The sequence below is a fragment of the Geotrypetes seraphini genome, chromosome 1, assembly GCF_902459505.1.
Source record: "Geotrypetes seraphini chromosome 1, aGeoSer1.1, whole genome shotgun sequence".
Taxonomy (NCBI): domain Eukaryota; kingdom Metazoa; phylum Chordata; class Amphibia; order Gymnophiona; family Dermophiidae; genus Geotrypetes; species Geotrypetes seraphini.
In genome coordinates this window covers 118567788-118589109 of record NC_047084.1, presented here as the reverse complement: position 1 = coordinate 118589109, position 21322 = coordinate 118567788, and the positions used below count along the sequence as shown (strand labels likewise).

Here is a 21322-nt window from a genome sequence, read left to right as displayed (position 1 = left end):
TTTGCCTCCCTTCCTTCTGTTTTTGTCCTTCTAAATTCTCTCTCTTTCCTCTGCTTTTTCCTGAGACTAGCTCTACCAGCGTACATCCTTGTTCAGCAGGAATTGTCTAACTTTGTTTTGAATCCCTGGAGGATGTTTTCCCCTATGACAGCCTCCAGGAGAGCGTTCCAGTTTTCCACCTCTCTCTGAGTGAAGAAGAACTTCCTTATGTTTGTACGGAATCTATCCCCTTTCAATTTTAGAGAGTGTCCTCTCGTTCTCCCTACCTTGGAGAGGGTGAACAACCTGTCCTTATCTACTAAGTCTATTACCTTCAGTACCTTGAATGTTTCGATCACGTCCCTCTCAATCTCCTCTGTTCGAGGGAGAAGAGGCCAAGTTTCTCTAATCTTTCACTGTACGGCAGCTCCTCCAACCCTTTAACCATCTTAGTTGCTCTTTTCTGGACCCTTTTGAGTAATACCGTGTCCTTCTTCATGTACAGCGACCAGTGCTGTACGCAGTACTCCAGGTGAGGGCGCACCATGGCCCGGTACAGTGGCATGATAACCTTCTCCGATGTTCGTGATCCCCTTCTTTATCATTCCTAGCATTCTGTTTGGCCTTTTTGCCGCCGCCGCCGCCGCACACTGTGTGGACAGCTTCATTGACTTGTCGATAAGAACTCCCAAATCCCTTTCCTGGGAGGTATCTCCAAGTACCACCCTGGAAAAATTGCTCAACTGTGAATATTAAGAAAAGTAAAAAAAAAACCACATTACTTGAGGGTTTTAAATTATCTGTAGTGTTTATTGAGCTAATTAGTTACGTTTTTAAACATTTAACTGTGCAATAAAACTTTGTATTCATTTGCAGGGAGTTTGAGGTCTGTTTCTGCCAAGCATTTTCAATAGATACCACATATGCTGTTATTTTGTAATGACTGAAATGTTTTAGGTAGAAGTGTGCCTTGATTTTTTTTGGGGGGGTGAACAAGCTTACCTCCATCCACTGTGACTAATAGCCATTTTGTTTGTTGCACCGAATCAAAGCAGCACTGAAGCCAAGTGGGTGTTATAAGACAGGTGCAATCAGACACAATGAATGAGCCAAATGGTCTTTAGCTGACATCTACCACATTAACCTCCTCTTTTAGGAAGCCACGTTAGCAATTCTATGAGCATCAGAGCAGCATTGGAGCATTTAGCAAACCAGGTGTGGTAGAAACCTCTACCATGACTTAGTAAAAGGGGGGTAGCCTTCGATCCATAACCCTACTCCCCACTGCCCTCCAACCCAGCCAGCTGATTAACTGTTCCCCTTAACTGTATCCATGACATCCTGTTTGTCTGACTTGGCTGTTTAGATTGTAAGCTCTTTGCAGCAGGGACTGTCTTCTTTATGACTCTATACAGTGCTGTGTACATCTGGTAGCACTATAGAGATAGTACAGTAGTAATAAATGTTATGTTATTTGTAATTTTGAGCAGAAGCGGCTCAAGGCAACCTACCACCTGAGGTGAGGGATGAGCTGGTGCCCCCCCAAGCATCCAAAATAGGGGTGGGACAAGGGCTGCCGCTCCCCTTCATCTAATCCTTTCACCGTTCTCCTCCCAATAGGATTTTTCCCATCCTCCTCCCCCCCACTCCCATGCATCTACTTTCAATTTGTCCTAAATGTTGTTGCCAGCTGACAGTAGCGAGTCACATAGCTTCCCTGTGCCGGTCCCGGTGTCTTCTCTCCACTGTGGCCCGCCCCAGCATAAACAAGAAGTTGTCAGAGAGGGCAGGCCACAGTGGAGAGAAGACACTGGGACCGGCACAGGGAAGCTATGTGACTCGCTACCGTCAGCTGGCAACAACATTTAGGACAAATTAAAGGCAAGATGCGCGATGGTGGTGGGGGAGGATGGGGAAAATGTCGATTGTGGGGAGAACGGTGAAAGAGTTCAATTCTGGTCTCCTTATCTAAAGAAAGATATAGTGGCGCTAGAAAAGGTTCAAAGAAGAGGTAAGACTTAAAAGGTTAGGGTTCTTTAGCTTGGAGAAGAGATGGCTGAGGGGAGATAGACCTGAAGTCTACAAAATCCTGAGTGGAGTAGAACGGGTACATGGGGATCGATTTTTCACTCCATCAAAAATTACAAAGACTAGGGGACACTCAATGAAGTTACAGGGAAATACTTTTAAAACCAATAGGAGGAAATTTTTTTTCACTCGGAGAATAGTTAAGCTCTGGAATGCATTGCCAGAAGTTGTGGTAAGAGCGGATAGCGTAGCTGGTTTTAAGAAAGATTTGGACAAAGTTCCTGGAGGAAAAGTCCATAGTCTGTTATTGAGAAAGACATGGAGGAAGCCACTGCTTGCCCTGGATCTGTAGCATGGAATATTGCTACTCTGGGGATTCTGGAATTTTGCTATTTCTTTGGGATTCTGTATGGAATGTTCATACTCCTTGGGTTTTGGCCAGGTACTAGTGACCTGGATTGTCCATCATGAGAACGGGCTACTTGGCTTGATGGACCGTTGGTCTAACGCAGTAAGGCTATTCTTATGTTCTTAAGGGGAGCAGCAGAGAGAGCCAACCAGCAAGGTAGGCTGGCCAGCAGCAAGATGCCGCTCCCTCAACAGTGCCACCTGAGGCCACCGCCTAAGTTGGCCCCATTATAGGGCCACCCCCGATTCCAAGTGGCTAAATTTAAAAAATAGCAAAAAATATTAAACACTAATCTTTACTTGTGACTAACAAATCAAATGAAAAAGAGAGAGGTGGTGGAGATAAAAATGGTAACAGAGTTCAAAAAAGCGTGGGATGAACACAGAGGATCTAGAATCAGAAAAGAATAGTAAATATTGACGAACTAAGGCCAGTACTGGGCAGACTTGCACGGTCTGTGTCTGTATATGGCTGTTTAGTTAAGGAGGGGCTGGGGAGGGCTTCAATGGCTGGGAGGGTTTAGATGGGCTGGAGTGAGCCTTGATGGAGACTTCAGTAGTTGGAACCTAAGCACAGTACTGGGCAGAGCTCTGGATTCTTGCTCAGAAATAGATAAGAAGAAGAAAAAACAACAAATTTTTAGATTGAATCAGGTTGGGCAGACTGGATGGACCATTCGGGTCTTTATTTGCTGTCATCTACTATGTTAGTGCTGTATGCTTTGTACAATTCCCCTCTGTCAGTACTTTTGCTTTTCAGGTGCATCCTCATTCATGCCATCCAGTCAAAGGTACTGGCTCCTACACAAGAATTATTGAGCATAAGCGTTTCCTGGGGACTGAACAGGTATTAGAAGACAGACAGGTAATGAAGGTCATCTAACTTTGGACTGCTGTTTTGGTATCTTGTAGGTCTCATTTATTCCACCAGGCTCGTGGGTGGAAAGAATCCCTGCGCAGGACAGGTGGAAGTTTCTGTACAAAATGCGTGGTGGAAGATCTGTGATGAAAACTTGGGCATCCAGCATGCCATTGTGGTGTGTAAGGAGCTGAGATGTGGATCTGTCATTAACACAGTGAAAGGATCTGGTCTCGGGTTTGTTTCAGGACCAGCTTGGAGGTATCCTATAGACTGCCAAGGTCACGAGTCCCAGCTATCCCAGTGTCCACAGCATGACAGAATTTACAGGACACATTTAAAGTCACATGTTCAGGTGAATTCTTAATCCCTTGTACAAAATCATTTGTAGTCCAGAATGAGCAGAATTTATGCACACTGCTGGATTATGCTTTAAAAAAATCCCAACCCAGGAGATGTGCAACTGGGGTGCAGAATTCTGAAAATGCAAAACGATAGGTGAAGAACTAAGATATGGAAATGGTCGGGATACATAGGAAGACAGATAGGCCTCTTGTAACAGGAAGTAGAAATGCCCCTGTATAGTGACCTGCCCTGAACCATGAATGTCTGGAGGGAAATGTACTACAGTACACTCTCAGTTAAGCGGCACCCATGGGGATTGGTAGATGCCGGATAAATGTACTTTCTGGTTGCTTGAGAGTTACTATTAAATGTACTTTCTGGTTGCTTGAGAGTTACTATTAAATGTAGGCCTAACTAATACTATACCTTATACTATGCCATACCATAAACTGTTCCAGACAGTTGATAGGCACGTGATAGGCAAAGCATAAGCGAACTCAGGTGTGGCATGCCAAGTTTACACCTAAATTTCTGCCAGAAAATTATTTTATTTTCATTTTTATTTAAAGTATTTCAGTATTTCTTTGCTTTTTTTTTTTTTGCTTGTTGCTTAGAAACATAGAAATTGATGGCAGAAAAAGGCCATAGCCCATCGAGTCTGCCCATACCAACTCCCTGATTCTTACTCCCCTATAGATCCCACATGAATATCCCATTTTCTCTTAAAATCTGGCACGCTGTTGGCCTCAATCACCTGCTGAGGCAGCTCGTTCCAATGATCGACCACCCTTTCGGTGAAGAAGTACTTCCTAGCATCACCTTGAAATTTCCCTCCCCTGATTTTCAGCGAGTGTCCTCTGGTTACCGTGGGCCCTGTAAGACTGAAGATATCATCTTTCACCTCTATACGCCCCGTGATATATTTAAAGGTCTCAATCATGTCCCCCCTCTCTCTTCGCTCCTCCAGTGAGTACATCCGCAGTTTTTTTTAACCTTTCTTCATACGTGAGATCCCTGAGCCCCAAGACCATCCTGGTAGCCATTCGCTGAACCGACTCAATTCTCAACACATCTTTCCTGTAGTGTGGTCTCCAGAATTGAACACAATACTCGAGATGAGGTCTCACCATGGATCTGTACAGTGGCATTATGACTTCAGGTTTTCTGCTGACAAAACCCCTACGGATGCAGCCCATCATTTGTCTTGCTTTGGACGAAGCCTTTTCCACATGATTGGCAGCCTTCATATCATTGCTAATGATCACTCCTAAATCACGTTCCACCGTGGTCCTGGACAAGGTTTCACCATTTAGTGTGTAAGTTCTGTGTGGATTTATTTTGCCTAGGTGCATTACTTTACATTTTTTAGCATTGAAGCCTAACTGCCAAGTTGATGACCACTGTTCCAGCTGCCGTAGGTCCTGCGTCATAAAGTCAGGCACACTGTTTTTGTCTACTATGTTGCATAGTTTGGCGTCGTCGGCAAACAGTGATACTTTTCCTCTAAGTCCTTGGGTCAAATCTCCTATGAATAAATTGAATAGAATCGGCCCTAAGACGGAGCCCTGAGGTACTCCACTCGTCACTGCTGACGTTTTGGAGGGGGTACCTTTTACCATCACCCTTTGAAGCCTACCATCTAGCCAATCCCTTACCCATTTAGTGAATGTATCCCCTAATCCCATCGATTTTAGTGTGTTCAACAGCCTGCAGTGTGGGACGCTATCAAAAGCTTTGCTGAAGTCCAAATATATCACGTCCAGGTACTCCCCGGCATCCAGATGACTGGTCACCCAGTCAAAGAAGTCAATCAGATTAGTGCAGAAAGGAATTATCCTGATGAGGTGAGTCGAAACTCCGCTTCCATGTCCAAGGTAAGTACCCACATTGCAAACAGTTCTTTGGGAGTCACACCGACTCGGGTAGGATACGCCTCACAGGGACTTAGCAAACACAAGATATGGAGGGCCATGTATGTCAATGTACCACAGTTTAGGTAACAAAATTCTAGAATTGGAGGCTGAAATAAGGAATGCCAACCTAAATGTGGTGGCAATATCTGAAACTTGGTTCACGGACTCACATGGGTGGGATATGGCTATACTGGGCTACAATCTACTTCGTCAGGACAGAGAGGGCAGGTTAGGAGGGGGGGTAGCTCTATACATTAAAGAGGACATCAAAACCACCAGGATCACAGATGTCAAGTACACCGGGGAGTCCCTCTGGGTAAACCTGGCAAGAGGCAGAGAAAAATGCCTGTATCTAGGTGTGGTATACAGACCCCCAAGACAACTGGAAGACATGGACGCAGAATTAATTGAAGACATAGAGAATATCACTCTACGAGGAGAAGCTGTACTGCTAGGGGACTTCAATATGCCTGATGCAGACTGGAACTCATTTTCAGCGACAACCAGCGGTAGCAGGAGGCTCTTAACTTCCATAAAGGGAGCACGTCTCAAACAAATGGTAACGGAGCCCACTAGGACCCAGGCGATCCTCGACCTGGTACTCACCAACGGGGAAAGCGTCTCAGAGGTCTCAGTAGGAGATCCGCTAGCCTCCAGCGACCACAACATAGTATGGTTCAACCTTAGGAAAGGCTTCCCTAGATCAAACACGAAAACAAAGGTACTCAATTTCCGGGGCACAGACTTCGCACGCATGGGAGATTTCGTCCATCAGACGCTGCAGGACCAAGCGGAGACCGATGATGTAGAAGCTAAGTGGTTAACACTGAAATCAACCATACATGAAGCAACTAGCCGCTTCATAAAATCAGTAAATAAACGACAAAGAAACAATAAACCCCAATGGTTCACTGCGGAGATCTCGCACCTCATTAAGGAGAAGATTACAAAAAATAGATAGTTCTTTGTCTAATAGATGTTGGCATTGTCATTTAGAAGCAGGAACTTTAGATCATTTATTGTTTCATTGCCCATTTATTATGAATTTTTGGAAATCAATTTGGGACCAAATTAATAATTTATTAGATAACCCGGTGGCATTATCCTATGATACTGTGATATTTGGTATGGAAATGAGAGCAAAAAGTCAGATTTCTGCAAATAACAATAAATTATTACTTATAATGACTGGAGTTGCCATTCAGCAGATCACATTTAATTGGAAGGATTGGAGGAGATTAAATTATAGCTTCTGGTGGAACTCTCTATGCCATATATATAAAATGGAAAGTTTATTGCAGTACAGCGGGGTTATTTTAAAAAGTTTCAGGATGTGTGGAAACCATTAACGAAGTATTGTAAAGATTAATTCAAAATTGGTTCCCTTATATTTATTTGTTAATTTAAGGTGCAGGGAGGGGGGGGATTTTATTATTACATGTTTTATATGATAATGGAATATATGGGAGGGTGGGTTGGGATAGGGATGGGGATAAGAATTTGTGAGATGTGTTAATGATTATTTCTAAGTGATGTATTTATTGTTTATGTGATTGAATATATTTTAACACTTAATGTAATCTTGAAAATGAATAAAGTATAAAAAAAAAAATAAAGGAGAAGAAAAAAGCGTTTTTCTCCTACAAGCGCACGGAGAAAAGAGAGGCAAAAGTAGAATATAGGACCAGGTCTACAGCGGTCAAAATGGCAGTTAGGGAGGCAAAACTTCGAGTGGAAGAAATTCTGGCAAAAAACATTAAAAAGGGGGACAAATCCTTCTTCAGGTATATTAGTGACAGAAAAAGGAACACAGGTGGGATAGTACGCCTTAGAAGACCGGACGGAAGTTACGTGGAAGCAGATTCCGATAAAGCCGAACTACTGAATGAATACTTCTGCTCAGTCTTCACCTGTGAGGCACCGGGACACGGTCCGCAGTTGAAGGCAACACAAAGCACAGAAGACCCGTTTCAGAATTTTGAGTTCACACCAGGTGAAGTTTACAGTGAACTGGCAAGACTCAAGGTGAACAAAGCCATGGGACCAGACAATTTGCACCCAAGAGTGCTCAGAGAATTGAGCGATGTCCTGGCGAAACCGTTGGCTGAGCTATTCAATCTCTCCCTGGACTGGAAATTAGCTAATGTCGTTCCTCTGCATAAAAAGGGTTGCAGGGCAGAGGCTGCGAATTATAGACCGGTGAATCTCACATCAATAGTGTGCAAACTCAAGGAAACACTAATTAAAAGCAAATTGGACACGATCTTGAATGAAGGGAATCTTCGGGATCCCAGTCAGCATGGATTCACCAAGGGTAGGTCCTGCCAATCCAATCTCATCAGCTTCTTTGACTGGGTAACAAGAAAGTTGGACTTGGGAGAGTCTTTGGACGTCGTGTACCTGGACTTCAGTAAAGCTTTTGACAGTGTCCCACACCGCAGGCTGCTAAGCAAGATGGAATCGATGGGGTTAGGAGAGACACTAACTGCATGGGTCAATGATTGGCTGAGTGGCAGACTTCAGAGGGTGGTGGTTAATGGTACCCTCTCTAAAACATCGGAGGTAACCAGTGGAGTGCCGCAGGGCTCGGTCCTGGGTCCACTCCTTTTCAACATATTCATAGGGGATCTGACTCAAGGGCTTCAAGGTAAAATAACACTATTCGCCGATGACGCCAAACTATGTAATATAGTAAGTGAATGCAGTTTACAGAATTATATGGCGCAGGACCTGCTTACATTGGAAAGTTGGTCCTCAACCTGGCAGCTAGGCTTCAATGCTAAGAAATGTAAGGTCATGCACCTCGGAAGCGGAAATCCATGCAGGACGTACTTCTTGAACGGAGAAACTTTAACTAGGACTTCAGCAGAACGAGATTTAGGAGTAATCATCAGTGCAGACATGAAAACTGCCAATCAAGTGGAGAAGGCTTCATCTAAGGCAAGGCAGATATTGGGTTGTATCAATAGAAGTTTCGTCAGCCGAAAGCCTGAAGTCATAATGCCGTTGTACAGGGCCATGGTGAGACCTCATCTGGAGTACTGTGTGCAATTCTGGAGGCCACATTACAGTAAAGATGTGCGCAGAATTGAATCGGTTCAATGGACGGCCACCAGGATGATCTCGGTGCTCAAGGGTCTCTCGTACGAAGAGAGACTGAACAAATTGCAGCTCTACACTCTCGAGGAACGTAGGGAGAGGGGAGACATGATCGAAACATTTAAGTACCTCACGGGACGTGTCGAAGTGGAAGATGATATTTTCTTTCTCAAGGGACCCTCGGCCACAAGAGGGCACCCGCTCAAACTCAGGGGCGGAAAATTTCATGGCGACACCAGAAAGTATTTCTTCACAGAGAGAGTGGTTGATCATTGGAACAAGCTTCCAGTGCAGGTGATCGAGACAGACAGCGTGCCAGACTTTAAGAATAAATGGGATACCCATGTGGGATCCCTACGAGGGTCAAGATAAGGAAATTGGGTCATTAGGGCATAGATAGGGGGTGGGTAAGCAGAGTGGGCAGACTTGATGGGCTGTAGCCCTTTTCTGCCATCATCTTCTATGTTTCTATGTTTCCTCTGGTAAATCCGTGTTGGTGTGGATCATGTAAATTTTCTTTGTCTAGAGTTTTGTCAAGTTTCTGTTTGATCAGTGTTTCCATGAGTTTGCACACTATGGATGTAAGACTCACCGGTCTGTAATTTTCTGTCTCTGTTCTGCAGCCTTTTTTGTGGAGTGGAATTACGTTAGCTGTTTTCCAGTCTAGGGGTACTTTTCCCGTGCGCATGGAAAGATTGAAGAGCACGGATAGTGGTTCAGCCAGAACTTCACTCAGCTCTCTGAGTACCCTGGGGTGTAGATTGTCTGGTCCCATGGCTTTGTCTACTTTGAGTCTTGAAAGTTCGTGGTAGACGCTACTGGGTGTAAACTCGTAATCCTGAAACAGGTCATTTTGGCTGTCTCTTATCTGTAGTTGTGGACCAGCTCCCGGTGCTTCACAGGTGAATACTGAGCAGAAGTATTCGTTTAGCAGTTCTGCCTTGGTAGTATCAGAATCTGCGTAGTTTCCATCTGATTGCCTAAGGCGTTCTATCCCATTTTTGTTTCTCTTCCTGTCGCTAATGTACCTGAAAAAGGATTTGTCCCCTTTTTTAATGTTCCGTGCTAGATCTTCCTCTGTTCGAAGTTTGGCTTCCCTGACTGCCTTTTTGACAGCCTTAGATCTGGCCAGATAGTCTTCTTTTGCCTCCCTTTTCCCAAGATGTTTGTAGGTGATAAATGCTTCTTTTTTCTTTTTAATGAGGTCCGAAATTTCCTTGTTGAACCATTGTGGTTTTTTGTTTCTCCGGCGTTTACTTACCGTATTTATGTAGCGGCTAGATGCTTCATTCAGGATGCTTGAGTTCCAGTTAACAGAGAGTCTAGTGTATTGAAGTCATTTAATTTTAACTTTCTCAGCTAGCTAAGCCACAAATGATAGATGGTGTATGGAATGATAATTACCTGAGAGAAGAGTCCAGGTTGGGTTTCTTTAGCAAGGGGTGAATTACATTTTCCTTCCAATCCAAAGGGATCAACTTTTCGAGCCGGTCTGTTATTAATCATTCCCAATAATGAAAGTCTATTCTATAAGCTCCGCTTAAAGTTAGGCATGGTTTATAGAATAGCACTTATGCCCAGGAATTGCGACTAAATTTGGGCATGGTTATTTGCGCCAAAGAAAACGTGATGGAAATGGCTGCTCCTAAATTTAGCTGTGGATTCCCTTAGTCTAAAATTTTATTTATTTATTTTTAAAAATTTATAGACTGCCTATATCTAAGCGGTTTAGATAAGAACATACATAATATTGACAGAAACAACATACAACTTAGATATATCAACACCGCTAATTAATTTCGCATGTAACTGAAAGAAATGCCACTGATCTGCCCATTTCTGCGCCCCCTTTTTTGACTTGCACGTAAAATATAGGTGTGAATCCCATGCCTAAATGTATTCATGCAATGTGCAATTGATTTTAATTAGCACCAATAATTGCTTGTTAAGAAGCCAATTTTGGTGCTAATCAGTTAAATTGCAAACACAATTTGGATATGCAACCAAAATTGCATGCACAACTTTTATTGCTTTTTGTAGAATGGAGGGGCAAACGTGCACAGGTGGTAAATTGGAAAAGAACATTCCAACTCATTTAATATGAGGGGCATTCAATACCATATTTTTCACTCCATAAGACGCAATTTCCCCCCCCAAAAAAAAGTAGATGGAAATGGCTGTGCGTCTTATGGAGCGAATACTGCGTCTGGTGGTAGGCCAAGACAAGAGGGATCCGTCACAGCTGACTAACAATTTTTTACCCCCCCCCATACCTTTTTAAATCCTGGTGGTCCAGCGGTGTATCAGCAGGAGCGAGCTTTCCGCGCTCCTGCCACACGCTGAGCCCCTTCCTCACTGGATGGCTGCCTCAGATCTTGTAGCCAGTGGTGCACAAGGCAAGAGTGAGCTTTTTGCGCTCCAGCCTGGGCCGGTCAGTTCTCATGGGGCAGGAGCACAGAAAGCTCGCTCCTGCTGATACACCACTGGACCACCAGGATTTTAAAAGTTTGAGGGGGAGGGGCAGAGTAAAAAATTGTTAGTCAGCTGGGACAGATCCCTCCTGTCCCAGCCTACCACTACACCACCAGAAGAGGGACAGGGAGGTGAGACAGGGTACAGAGCCTGGCAGAGAAGGGGGACAAGGTGCTAAGCCAGGCAAGGAGTGTGGGGTTGGATGCAGAGCCTGGTATATTTTATTAAATATTAGTACACCATTTGGTTCAGAATATTTTTTTTCTTGTTTTCCTCCTCTCAACCTAGGTGCGTCTTATAGTCAGGTGCGTGTTATAGTGTGAAAAATACGGTAATTTATCTACCTCAGTAGGAAAGAAAAAAGTTTTCAAAAAATGTTATTTTATTTTTCACTATTGTTTTCTTATAGCTCCATACACTTCATCCACTTTTCCTGCCATGACTTTAACCCTTTTGAAAATAATTATTCTATTTTACCTTCAAACCAGGACATCACAGCTTCCTTGATGTCTTCATCACTTGAAAACTGCTGTCCATGGAGAGATTTCTTCAAAACTCAGAACAGGAAATAATCCAAGGGAGCCAAGTCAGGACTGCAGGGTGGATGGTTCAGCTGCTGAAACCCACATTCTTGGATAGCAGCCTGTGATTGTCGTGACGTGCACTGGCGCATTGTCGTGAAGAAGCAGCAATCCTACTGTCAGGTTTCCTTGTCTTTTCTCCTTGATTGAGTCCCACAAAGCGATCACTGTTGGCGTAACTTTCCCCAGTTATGTTGTCTTGTGTGGCATCAATTCCAGAACCAAAAGTTCTTCATCATCCCAGAACAGTTGCCATGACTTTGTCTGCAAATTTTTCTATCTTGAACTTCTTTGGGGTGGGGAATGATGTGTTTCTAATGCATTGACTCCAATTTTGGACTCAGGATCTCTGTAATAGACCCAAGACTCATCTCCAGTCACCAAACAATGAAAAAAATGAACTTGGTCTTCATAGAGCATCTCCAAATTCTCCTGACAGCACTGGAGCCTCGTGGCCTTCTGACATGGTATCAACATTTTTGGAACCCATCTTGCACTAACCTTGGAAATGCTCAATTTTTCATTAATTATTTTCAAAACTGTTTCTACCGAGATGCCCATTTCTTCAGCTATTCGGGAAACCTTAATTCGTCTGACTGACAAAATTAAATCCTTCAATTTCTTGCACATTTCTGTGGAAGTTGCTTCCATAGGCCGTCCAATGTGAAGGTCATCTTCAGTGGACTCTCTACCCCACTTAATAATAATAACTTTATTCTTATATACCGCCACAATCTTGCGACTTCTAGGCGGTTTACAATGAAGAGAAACTGTACAGACAGCGAATTACAGAGTATAGCATTGAACATCTAGTGATAGTAACAGGAGAGTTACAGGGTCTGTGTATTACACGGTTTCACAATGAGTAGCATTATACAGTCGACGGTATTCAGAACATAAGCAGGAGAAGAGAAAGGAGATTGCTCTTTGAGTTACAAAGGTGCAAGACTGCAAAGGTGAGAAAGATAACATAAGATGTTGATGAGAAGTAAGTTGTTAACTTGGTACATTTGAACGAAGGACGGGCATCAGTGGGAAAACTGGTAACAATTAGAGGTAGAAATTTTGGCAGAAGGGGTAGACGGACTCCTTGGGATGGGAGGAGGCTCCGATTTTAAGGGAGAAGTCTGGTTAGGTTATACATTTCTTAAACAAGGTGGTTTTTAGTTCTTTCCTAAAGATACTATATGATTCTCTGGCGGCATCAGTGAAGTAGCCTGTCCAAGTTTGCAGTCTACCTGCTTGGAATTTGAATGTTCTATCAAAGAAGGTACGATATCTACAGCCTATGATATTTGGGTAGGTAAAGAGGTTACGGTTTCTGGTAGGCCTAATAGAGGAGTGGAATTCGAAGTGAGGTAGTAGGTAGCTGGGGGCCAGTCCCCAGATTAGTTTATAGCAGAGGCAGGAGAATTTGAATAGAATTTGTGCTTCAATTGGTAACTAATGAAGGAGTTTGTAGAATGGACTAACATGATCACTCTTCTTTAGTCTGAATATTAGACGGATGGCCGTATTTTGAACTATTCTCGGTTTTCTCACATTTTTTTTAGGTATTCCCAAGTAGACAATGTTATAGTAAAAACACTTCGCAGTCCTAGTACAATCCATCATCCTCTCCAGATTGGATTATTGCAATTCTATCTACCTCAGCCTAACCAAGAAAAGCCTCCACAGACTTCAGCGGATTCAGAACGCCGCAGCTAAGCTTGTTTTCGCGAAAAGCAAATTTGATCGTGTCTCACCACTCCTGTCTAAGCTCCATTGGCTCCCAGTAATCCCCAGGATCCACTTCAAATGTGCGTGTCTGGCCTACAAGATCCTACATGGCATCCTTCCTGCCGTTATCCCTCTATCCTGGAACTCCCCCAACCCCTACTTCCTCCAGATCCTCCCAAATTTTTAAACTATCCTTCCGTTCCATAAAAGGTATTTCCCATGCAGGCAAACTTGGGTCATCTCTCCCCTTTAGAATCACTGAGATCTGGAATAACCTCACCTCCCCACTCCGAACCTCAAGCTCCCTCCAACTCTTCCGCGCAAACACCTAAAAACCTGGCTATTCTCAAAACTGTAACACTTCCCCCCTCTTAGGCCTCTCACTTTCCCCTTTACACCTAACTCTTTAATCTCTCCACTGTAGTTCCTCTCTCATCCTTCTTCCTGTAAACCGTGCCGAGCTCCGCATTCGTGGAGATGGTGCGGTATATAAACCCAAGGTTTAGTTTAGTTTAGTTACAGTAGTCCAGGGTGGATAAAATCAGTGATTGTACCAATATTCTGAAGGATAGCGGGTCGAAGTATTTTTTTTATGGTTTTCAGTTTCCAAAGGATGAAGAAGCATTTTTTTGTCACCGAGTTTATGTGATCGGTCAGGGTCAGGTGGGTGTCCAGGGTGACTCCCAGTATTTTTATGGTTTTTAGTATTGGGTGATCATGGCCATTTACATATATTGTAGTTGCGGAGATTTTTTCGTTTGGGCTAGCAAGGAAAATCTTTGTCTTTTCTGAGTTTAATTTCAGTTTGAAGTTTAAAGTTCATTTTTCTATTTCGAGCATGATGCACTGCTTGCACCAAAATTTTACTTTGTAAGATGATGGGGAAGATTCACCATAAACTTCAGTCATGTGTTCATGGATCTCCTTTGGCTTTTTCCCTTTTGTGAGAAATTTTATCACTGAACAATGCTCCTAGTGTAGCAGTTTGTTACTTGATTCGCACGAGGACTCTCCTGACATCCTGTCTCTTGGAATGTTAGACTCGCACTGAGCCACAATTGTGCATGAGTAACCTTGAGACAAATCACAACATGCATAGACTTGTTTCAACGTGCTTGCTACTTTCTTTCATACTCAGGTGGATAAATTATTGAACATCCCTCGTAGAGTCAGCTGTCACAGGAGTTTCAGGGACTAGAGTGGATATAGGAGTTTTATTAAATGTTTAATATCATGAGCTCTGGCTGGGTGGATGCTTGTGATAGGCCTAGCAGGGTCATCAGATCAAGAATACAGATTATTAAGAGTCAATGTGAAAGAGTAGGAGAGGAAAAGTACCTTGTCTAGAATTGGTGAACTAATAGAAAAATTCCAACCAATATTTAGTGGGAAGCAGTGAGCACTTTTTTAAATGCTCACTGCTGTCAGCCAAATTAGACTGGAAGGTTTATTAATATATTTATCCTTTCTAATAAGTAGGATTGCTTCTTGTTTCCAGCTTCTTGTTTGAAGTTCAGTTATTCAACAAGTAAATATATTCATTTGAAATCTTTGACGAGCACATTTTTTGAATCTGTAGGAACCAAACTTTGGAACGTTCTTCCTACTGAATTAAAGAAACTTTCTTCATTTTATATCTTTTGCAAATGTTTAAAAGCTCATTATTTTAATTGATTTATTCTAAATTTGCTGAGAACTTTGATGTATCTTTTTAAAATATTGTTATCTGCCTAGGATCAGATTGGAGATTAGAGCGGGCTATAAACCTTATATAAAATAGAATGTCAGGCCACATCCATGCACCAGCACTGAAAATCCGCTCGGAAGCTACATCAATTTGGCCAATACTGAGTGCCCTACCCACATAGCTAAACCAGGCAAAGTTAGGACTACAATTAAGCAATCTTTATGCCTTGATCAGCTAGCGTTGCCATTTTACTATAGTAAAATCTGGACCCCCTAGACCTGCGCAGTTCCACCCATCCTCACCCCATTATGCCCCAGTCCCGCCCCCTACTAACTGCTCTGCGCATTTGCGGATTTCCTCCTGTCCGATGCAGTTTAGAGGAGGCTTTTCCAAAACCCGGACAAAGTGTCGGGTTTTGAAAAGCCGTCCGGACCACTGGGGAAATCCGGACATCTGGTAACCCTATGATCAGCCAAATATCGCCAGTGCTTTGCTCCAGCTCTGCTCGGACAGTGCCATGGTCGTCAGAGGGCGTATTCTGCAGCACTGCCTAGTCAAGTGTCATTGAATATCTCTTCTTGATCCACTCAGCATGATTTAACCAGTTCATTATTTCTAGATGGCTAAAGTCATCATAAAGTGTGCACATACCTTTATTCCAAATACAATGGTAGGAATAACATCATTAGAAAAGTATGACTAAAAGTCTGGCTGATATTTTGAGAACTTTGTGAATAGAGCTGATGGTATTAGGAGATATTCATTCCCTGGACTGTCTCTGTTTCAGGCTCCTCAGTTTCTCAGGTGAGGCTGGTGGGTGGAAGCCATTCTTGTGAAGGAACAGTGGAGGTTTATTTCGGTAACACCTGGGGCACGGTCTGTGGTCATGGCTGGGACATCCAAGATGCTGCCGTGGTGTGCAGGCAGATTAAGTGTGGGCCTGCAATGGAAGCTGCAGCTGAAGGAGGTGTCGGTGCAGATTCGGGACCAGTGTGGCTCTACAATGTCTCCTGCTCTGGTACTGAGGTGGATCTTTCTCTCTGTGGGTCCCAGATGTTGCTGCAGAATCAGTGCAGCTCCAGACAACGGGCACAAGTCAAGTGTTCGTTCTCAGGTAAGCCACAGCACCATATAAAATTGCACAAAATTATGATTCGCCAACGCTCAGTCTCAGAATGGTACAGCCAGGGTTTCTGAAGAAGGCCATAGTTCCAGATCAGTGGCTGAACTAAAGTTAAGAGCTAAGACAGAGAGGGGGGTCTGTTCACTAAAGCAGGGGTCCCCCAGGATGTGGGCTGTGCTGAACCAGGCCACGCTATTTTTTTTTTTTTTAATTTACATTACAGGCAGTCCCTGGGTTCTGGCTGGCTCCCTCCTCCCAGCCAAGCTTCTCTTCACAAAGCCATGAGTAGCAGATGACTCGAAAGCTTTCCCTCTAGGCTTCTGAGTCAGCCACGGGCTTCATGTAGGAACCACCCATGGCTTTGTGAAGATAAGTGCTGCCGGGAGGAGAGAACTGGCCAGAACAGGTAAACACTCGCAGGAGGGAGGCATGAATTTGATGCACAGAATAGAGGGAGGGAAGGATGAAGAGGGGCCCGTTGGAACATGAAAAGAGATGTATTGGGACACAAAAGGAAGAGAGGGAACACAAACTTCTGATGGATGGAAAGAAGGAAGGAGGGGAGCATGAACTTGGGACAGGATGGAAGAATGGAGGGAGTGAGGGAAAGAGATGCTGAGGTGGGGAGGTAATAGAAAGGGAGAATTGTTCGGCATAAGGGAAGGAGAGAGGATATTGGACATGGTGGTGGAGGTAATGGAGGGAGAAATGTAGCATGGTGTTAGAGAGAGGTGATACAAGAAGAAATGTTGGGTATGAGGCTGATAAGCAGGGGTGGAAGATGCTGCACAGGAAGAAATATTGGATGTGGCAGTAAGGTGGTGGGAGAGATGCACCCTGGGAGGGGAAAACAGTGTGCTTCATGCAGTTTAATTTTGTGGTTACCATAATGTATTTGTAAGATTATATTGTGCATACAGAATGGTAAAGATTATATGTTTGAATCCCTCCCCCCTCCTCCGTCCGTGAAAAATTGTCTTGCATGAAACTAATCCCTGATAGAGTTGCGCGGGGACAGAAATCCCACCCGTCCCCGTGAGGAATCCCACCCGTTCCCGTGAAGAATCCCTCTGTCCCCGCCCGTCCCTATAAACTTCAGAAATAGTTATTTTATTTAATTATGCTACTGAATTAAAGGCTCTGGTAGAGACCCATTTACAAATAAGCAAAGACACTTTATTAATTTGGAAATATTAATTGGGAAGAATACATGCTTTGTAAACGGGTTTCTATCAGAGCCTCTAATGTAAATATAAAATATAAATACTCAGCTGATGAGGACCGCCAAGCTTTCAGCTGAGGACTTCCTCTGCAGTTGGACAGGGGTCCCTTTTGCCAAGTTTAGCAGGCAGTAGTAGTGTCCCTGAGTCACAGATGCTGGCATCTCAGTGGCTCATGGATGCTGCCAGCGACTGCTGCGCTTGGTGGAGGGGAGTTCTGGCCGTCTCTAGAGGAGGTCCTCTGCTGGCGGTGCTTGGGGATCCCCACCAGCCACAGCAAGGGTCAGCAAGTACTTCAACACTGTAGAAATAAAACCAGAAATGCATTTCCTTTTCTTTTGAACACAATACAAAGACATCTGCTATATATATTTCCCAAAGCTAACATTTTAATCAATAAATTCTGTTTATTATCTTTGTTATCTGGAGACTTATTTTTCCATCAAGTTGGTCCCAGTTTCTTTTTTCTGCTTTCCCATCTTCTGTAAATTCTTCTGTTGCTATCCATTGGTTCCTCCTACAATGGTCCAGCATTTATCCCTCTCTCATCTCCCAAGTTCATGCCTTGAAGTTGTGTGTCCAAAAACACACTCCCTCCCCTCCTTCTGTGTCCCGTGTTTGCCTCCCACATTTGACCCCTTCTGTGTCCCACGTTTACAGCCAGATAACAGCAAGGGTTAGAGGCAGCTCGAGCCGAGAAGCTCGTCTTCTTTTCCTGCCTACAGCACGAACATATAGCCGACTGGAAGTCTTCCCCTGACATCAGAGCTGAGGTCAGAGGAAAGGCTTTGCATCAGTCACGTGCAGCATGCAGGGCCTATTTGGAAATACTGAGTGCCCATGAGCTTGTGTCCTGAAAACTTTCTTTGCATGGTGGATCCATTTGGTCTCCACAAGCCACAGAATTGAGGATTTCTCCCCCCCCCCAAGTTTTTTTTTTTTTTGCAGTAATTTTTTGTTCCGATTCACCCGCCATGCCTGTCCCTGGCATCTGGCACCGTCCGGCCTCTCCACTGCTACCCTTCCTGAACTGTTGGGTGGCGTGCCAGTTCCACGGGGAAAGGGGCATCTCCATCCAGGACCATGGCTTCTGCCAGCCCATCTCCATCCCCCTGTGCATGGACATCGCCTACAACCAGACCGTCATGGCCCTATATATTGAGCATTTTTCCATAACTGGCATCACCAAAATAAAGCAGTAAAAGCCGAAACAAACCAAGTAGGGTTGGGATAGCAGATTCTCTGGTGCCTTTTCAGTTACTGTTACCAGGTAATTAACTGGAACTGCTGGCCACAAGAACCAGGAGGACGCCGGCCTGGAGGTGCACCAGTTCTACCCGCTGGTGAAGGTGCACTGCTCATCGGAGTTCAAGTTTTTCCTCTGCTCCATGTATGCCCCGGTGTGCACGGTGCTGGAGCAGGCCATCCCGCCGTGTTGGTCCATCTATGAACGGGTGTGGCAGGGCTGCAAGGCTCTGATGAACACTTTGGTTTCCAGTGGGAAGAACCATTCGGAAGACGGGGGGGAGGGGGGGAGGCGCTGCTCTCCACCACCACTCCCCTGCTCTAAGGAGCGGCCAAGTACGCCACCTCTGACCAGCCTTTCCACTGCTCATGGGTGCTTGGAGGAAAAGGACTGCAAGGCTCCTCACAAGCCGGACAGAGGTGAAAGCTCTCCTTCAGCCAAGAAGAGATCTTCTCGCTACCCTTCACGTGACTGACTGGACCCTTCTCTCCGACGCCAGTTCTGTCGTCGGGGGTTAGACTTCCGGTCAGCTAGTGTGTGCGCTGCAGGACGCAGATAAGAAACTAAGAGGAGCCTCTCTCTCACTGCCTCCAACCCTTCCACTGTAAAACTTGTGAGATTACTCTAGATATCACTGAGTTCACAAATCTTAGATCGTCATGTCTATATACTAAGACATGTAACCAATTGCAATTCAGAATTCGTTGTCTACAGTTTTGTACGCCCTTGTGAACTGCTATACATTGGTCAGACCTCCAAGAAATTTTGAATTAGAGTTAACGAACATCATAGCGTTATAACAAGGGGTGTGATGGAGGCACCAATAACACAACACTGCATACAGTTTTCTCATGAGTTTCAAGATCTGAAATGTTTCATCACTGATCATGGAGCGATACAGAGGCATGATAATATCTTTAGTCTTGTTAACCATCCCTTTTAAAATAATTCCTAGCATCTTTGCTGTTTTGGCTGCCATCGTACATTGAATACCATTTCTGGCATCTGTATCTCCCCCACATCTTCCTTGGTGAAGACTGAGGCAAATAATTAATTTAATCTCTCCGCTATAGCCTTGTCTTCTCTGAGAGCCCCTTTTATCCCTCAGTCATCTAGCGGTCCAATCAATACTCTTCCCAGCTTCTTGCTTTTAATATCCTTAAAAGAGTTTTTACTGTGTGTTTTTGCTTCCAGAGCAATCTTCTTTTCAAGGTCTCTCTTTACCTTCCTTTTAGCACCTTGCATTTGACTTGATATTCCTTGTACTGTTTACAATTATTTTCAGTTGGATCCTTCTTCCACTTTCTGAAGGATTCTCTTTTAGCTCTAATAGCTTCCTTCACCTCATTTGTTAACCACACCGGCTGCCATTTGGTCTTCCTTCTCCTTTTTTAATATATGGAATATATCTTGTCTGGGCTTCCAGGATGGTATTTTTGAATAACATCCATGCCTGATCTAAATTTATGACCTATGCAGCTGCTCCTCTAAATTTCTTTTTTATCATTCTCATGTTATCATAGTCTCCTTTTTTAAATTAAATGCTGTTGTATTGGATTTTTGTGTGAACGTATTCCATGGATTATATCAAATCTGATCATGTAATGAAGCAGCCCCAGCCCCATACCTTCTGTATCAATTCATGTGCTCCACTAAGAACTATGTCTAGAATCGCTTTTCTTTCTGCTCCATAAATCAGTCCTTGATTTCATCAAGGAATTTTATCTGACTGGCATGCCCTGATGTTACATTTACCTAGTCAATATCGAGATAGTTGAAATCAGCCATTATTATTGTGTTACCCAGTTTGTTAGCCTCCCTAATTTCTGATAATATTTCATAAGAACATAAGAACATAAGAAGCGCCATCTCCGGATCAGACCTTCGGTCCATCAAGTCCGGTGATCCGCACACGCGGAGGCCCTGCCAGGTATACACCTGGCTTACCCTATAGCCAACCATATCTCTATATGCCTCTCTCAAGGAGATATGCATCTAGTTTGCCCTTGAAGCCTAGGACTGTCGATTCTGCAATAATCTCCCCTGGGAGAATATTCCAGATGTCAACCACTCTCTGTGTGAAGCAGAACTTCCTGATATTAGTCCTGAACTTGCCCCCCCTTAGCTTCATTTTATGTCCTCTTGTCCGTGTCAAATTGGACAATGTAAATAATCTTCTCTGCTCTATTTTGTCGATTCCTTTCAGTATTTTGAAGGTCTCGATCATATCCCCACGCAGTCTCCTTTTCTCAAGGGAGAACAATCCCAGTGTTTTAAGTCGATCCTCATATTCCAGTTTCTCCATACCCTTCACTAGTTTAGTTGCTCGCCTCTGCACCCTCTCCAGCAGTTTTATATCCTTCTTTAGGTAGGGAGACCAATGTTGGACGCAGTATTCCAAGTGGGGTCTGACCATTGCCCTATAAAGCGGCATTATAACTTTCTCCGATCTACTCGAGATTCCTTTCTTTATCATGCCCAACATTCTATTTGCCTTATTTGCCGCTGCCGCGCATTGTGCCGACGGCTTCAGGGTCCTATCTATCAGTACACCCAGATCCCTTTCTTGTTCACTTTTTCCCAGAGTTGCACCTGACATTCTGTACTCGTATTCCTTATTTTTACTGCCTAAATGCATTACCT

At 43.9% G+C, this 21322-nt stretch overlaps 2 protein-coding genes across 2 annotated transcripts in view; both read left to right on the top strand.

The window, feature by feature from the left end:
* The window catches only part of LOC117356858 (killer cell lectin-like receptor subfamily B member 1), a 128933-nt gene extending 125339 nt beyond the window's left edge, over positions 1-3594 (top strand). Inside the window, exon 7 of the transcript XR_004538724.1 lies at positions 3328-3594. The gene's annotated coding sequence lies outside the window, so the exon portion shown is untranslated. The remainder of the gene's footprint in view (positions 1-3327) is intronic.
* A 7-nt stretch (positions 3595-3601) lies between these two features.
* The window catches only part of LOC117366691 (scavenger receptor cysteine-rich type 1 protein M130-like), a 36470-nt gene continuing 18749 nt past the window's right edge, over positions 3602-21322 (top strand). The window contains exons 1-2 of the mRNA XM_033958406.1: positions 3602-3629; positions 15878-16204. Coding sequence (XP_033814297.1) covers positions 16036-16204 — 169 coding nt within the window. The 5' untranslated portion in view covers positions 3602-3629; positions 15878-16035. The remainder of the gene's footprint in view (positions 3630-15877; positions 16205-21322) is intronic.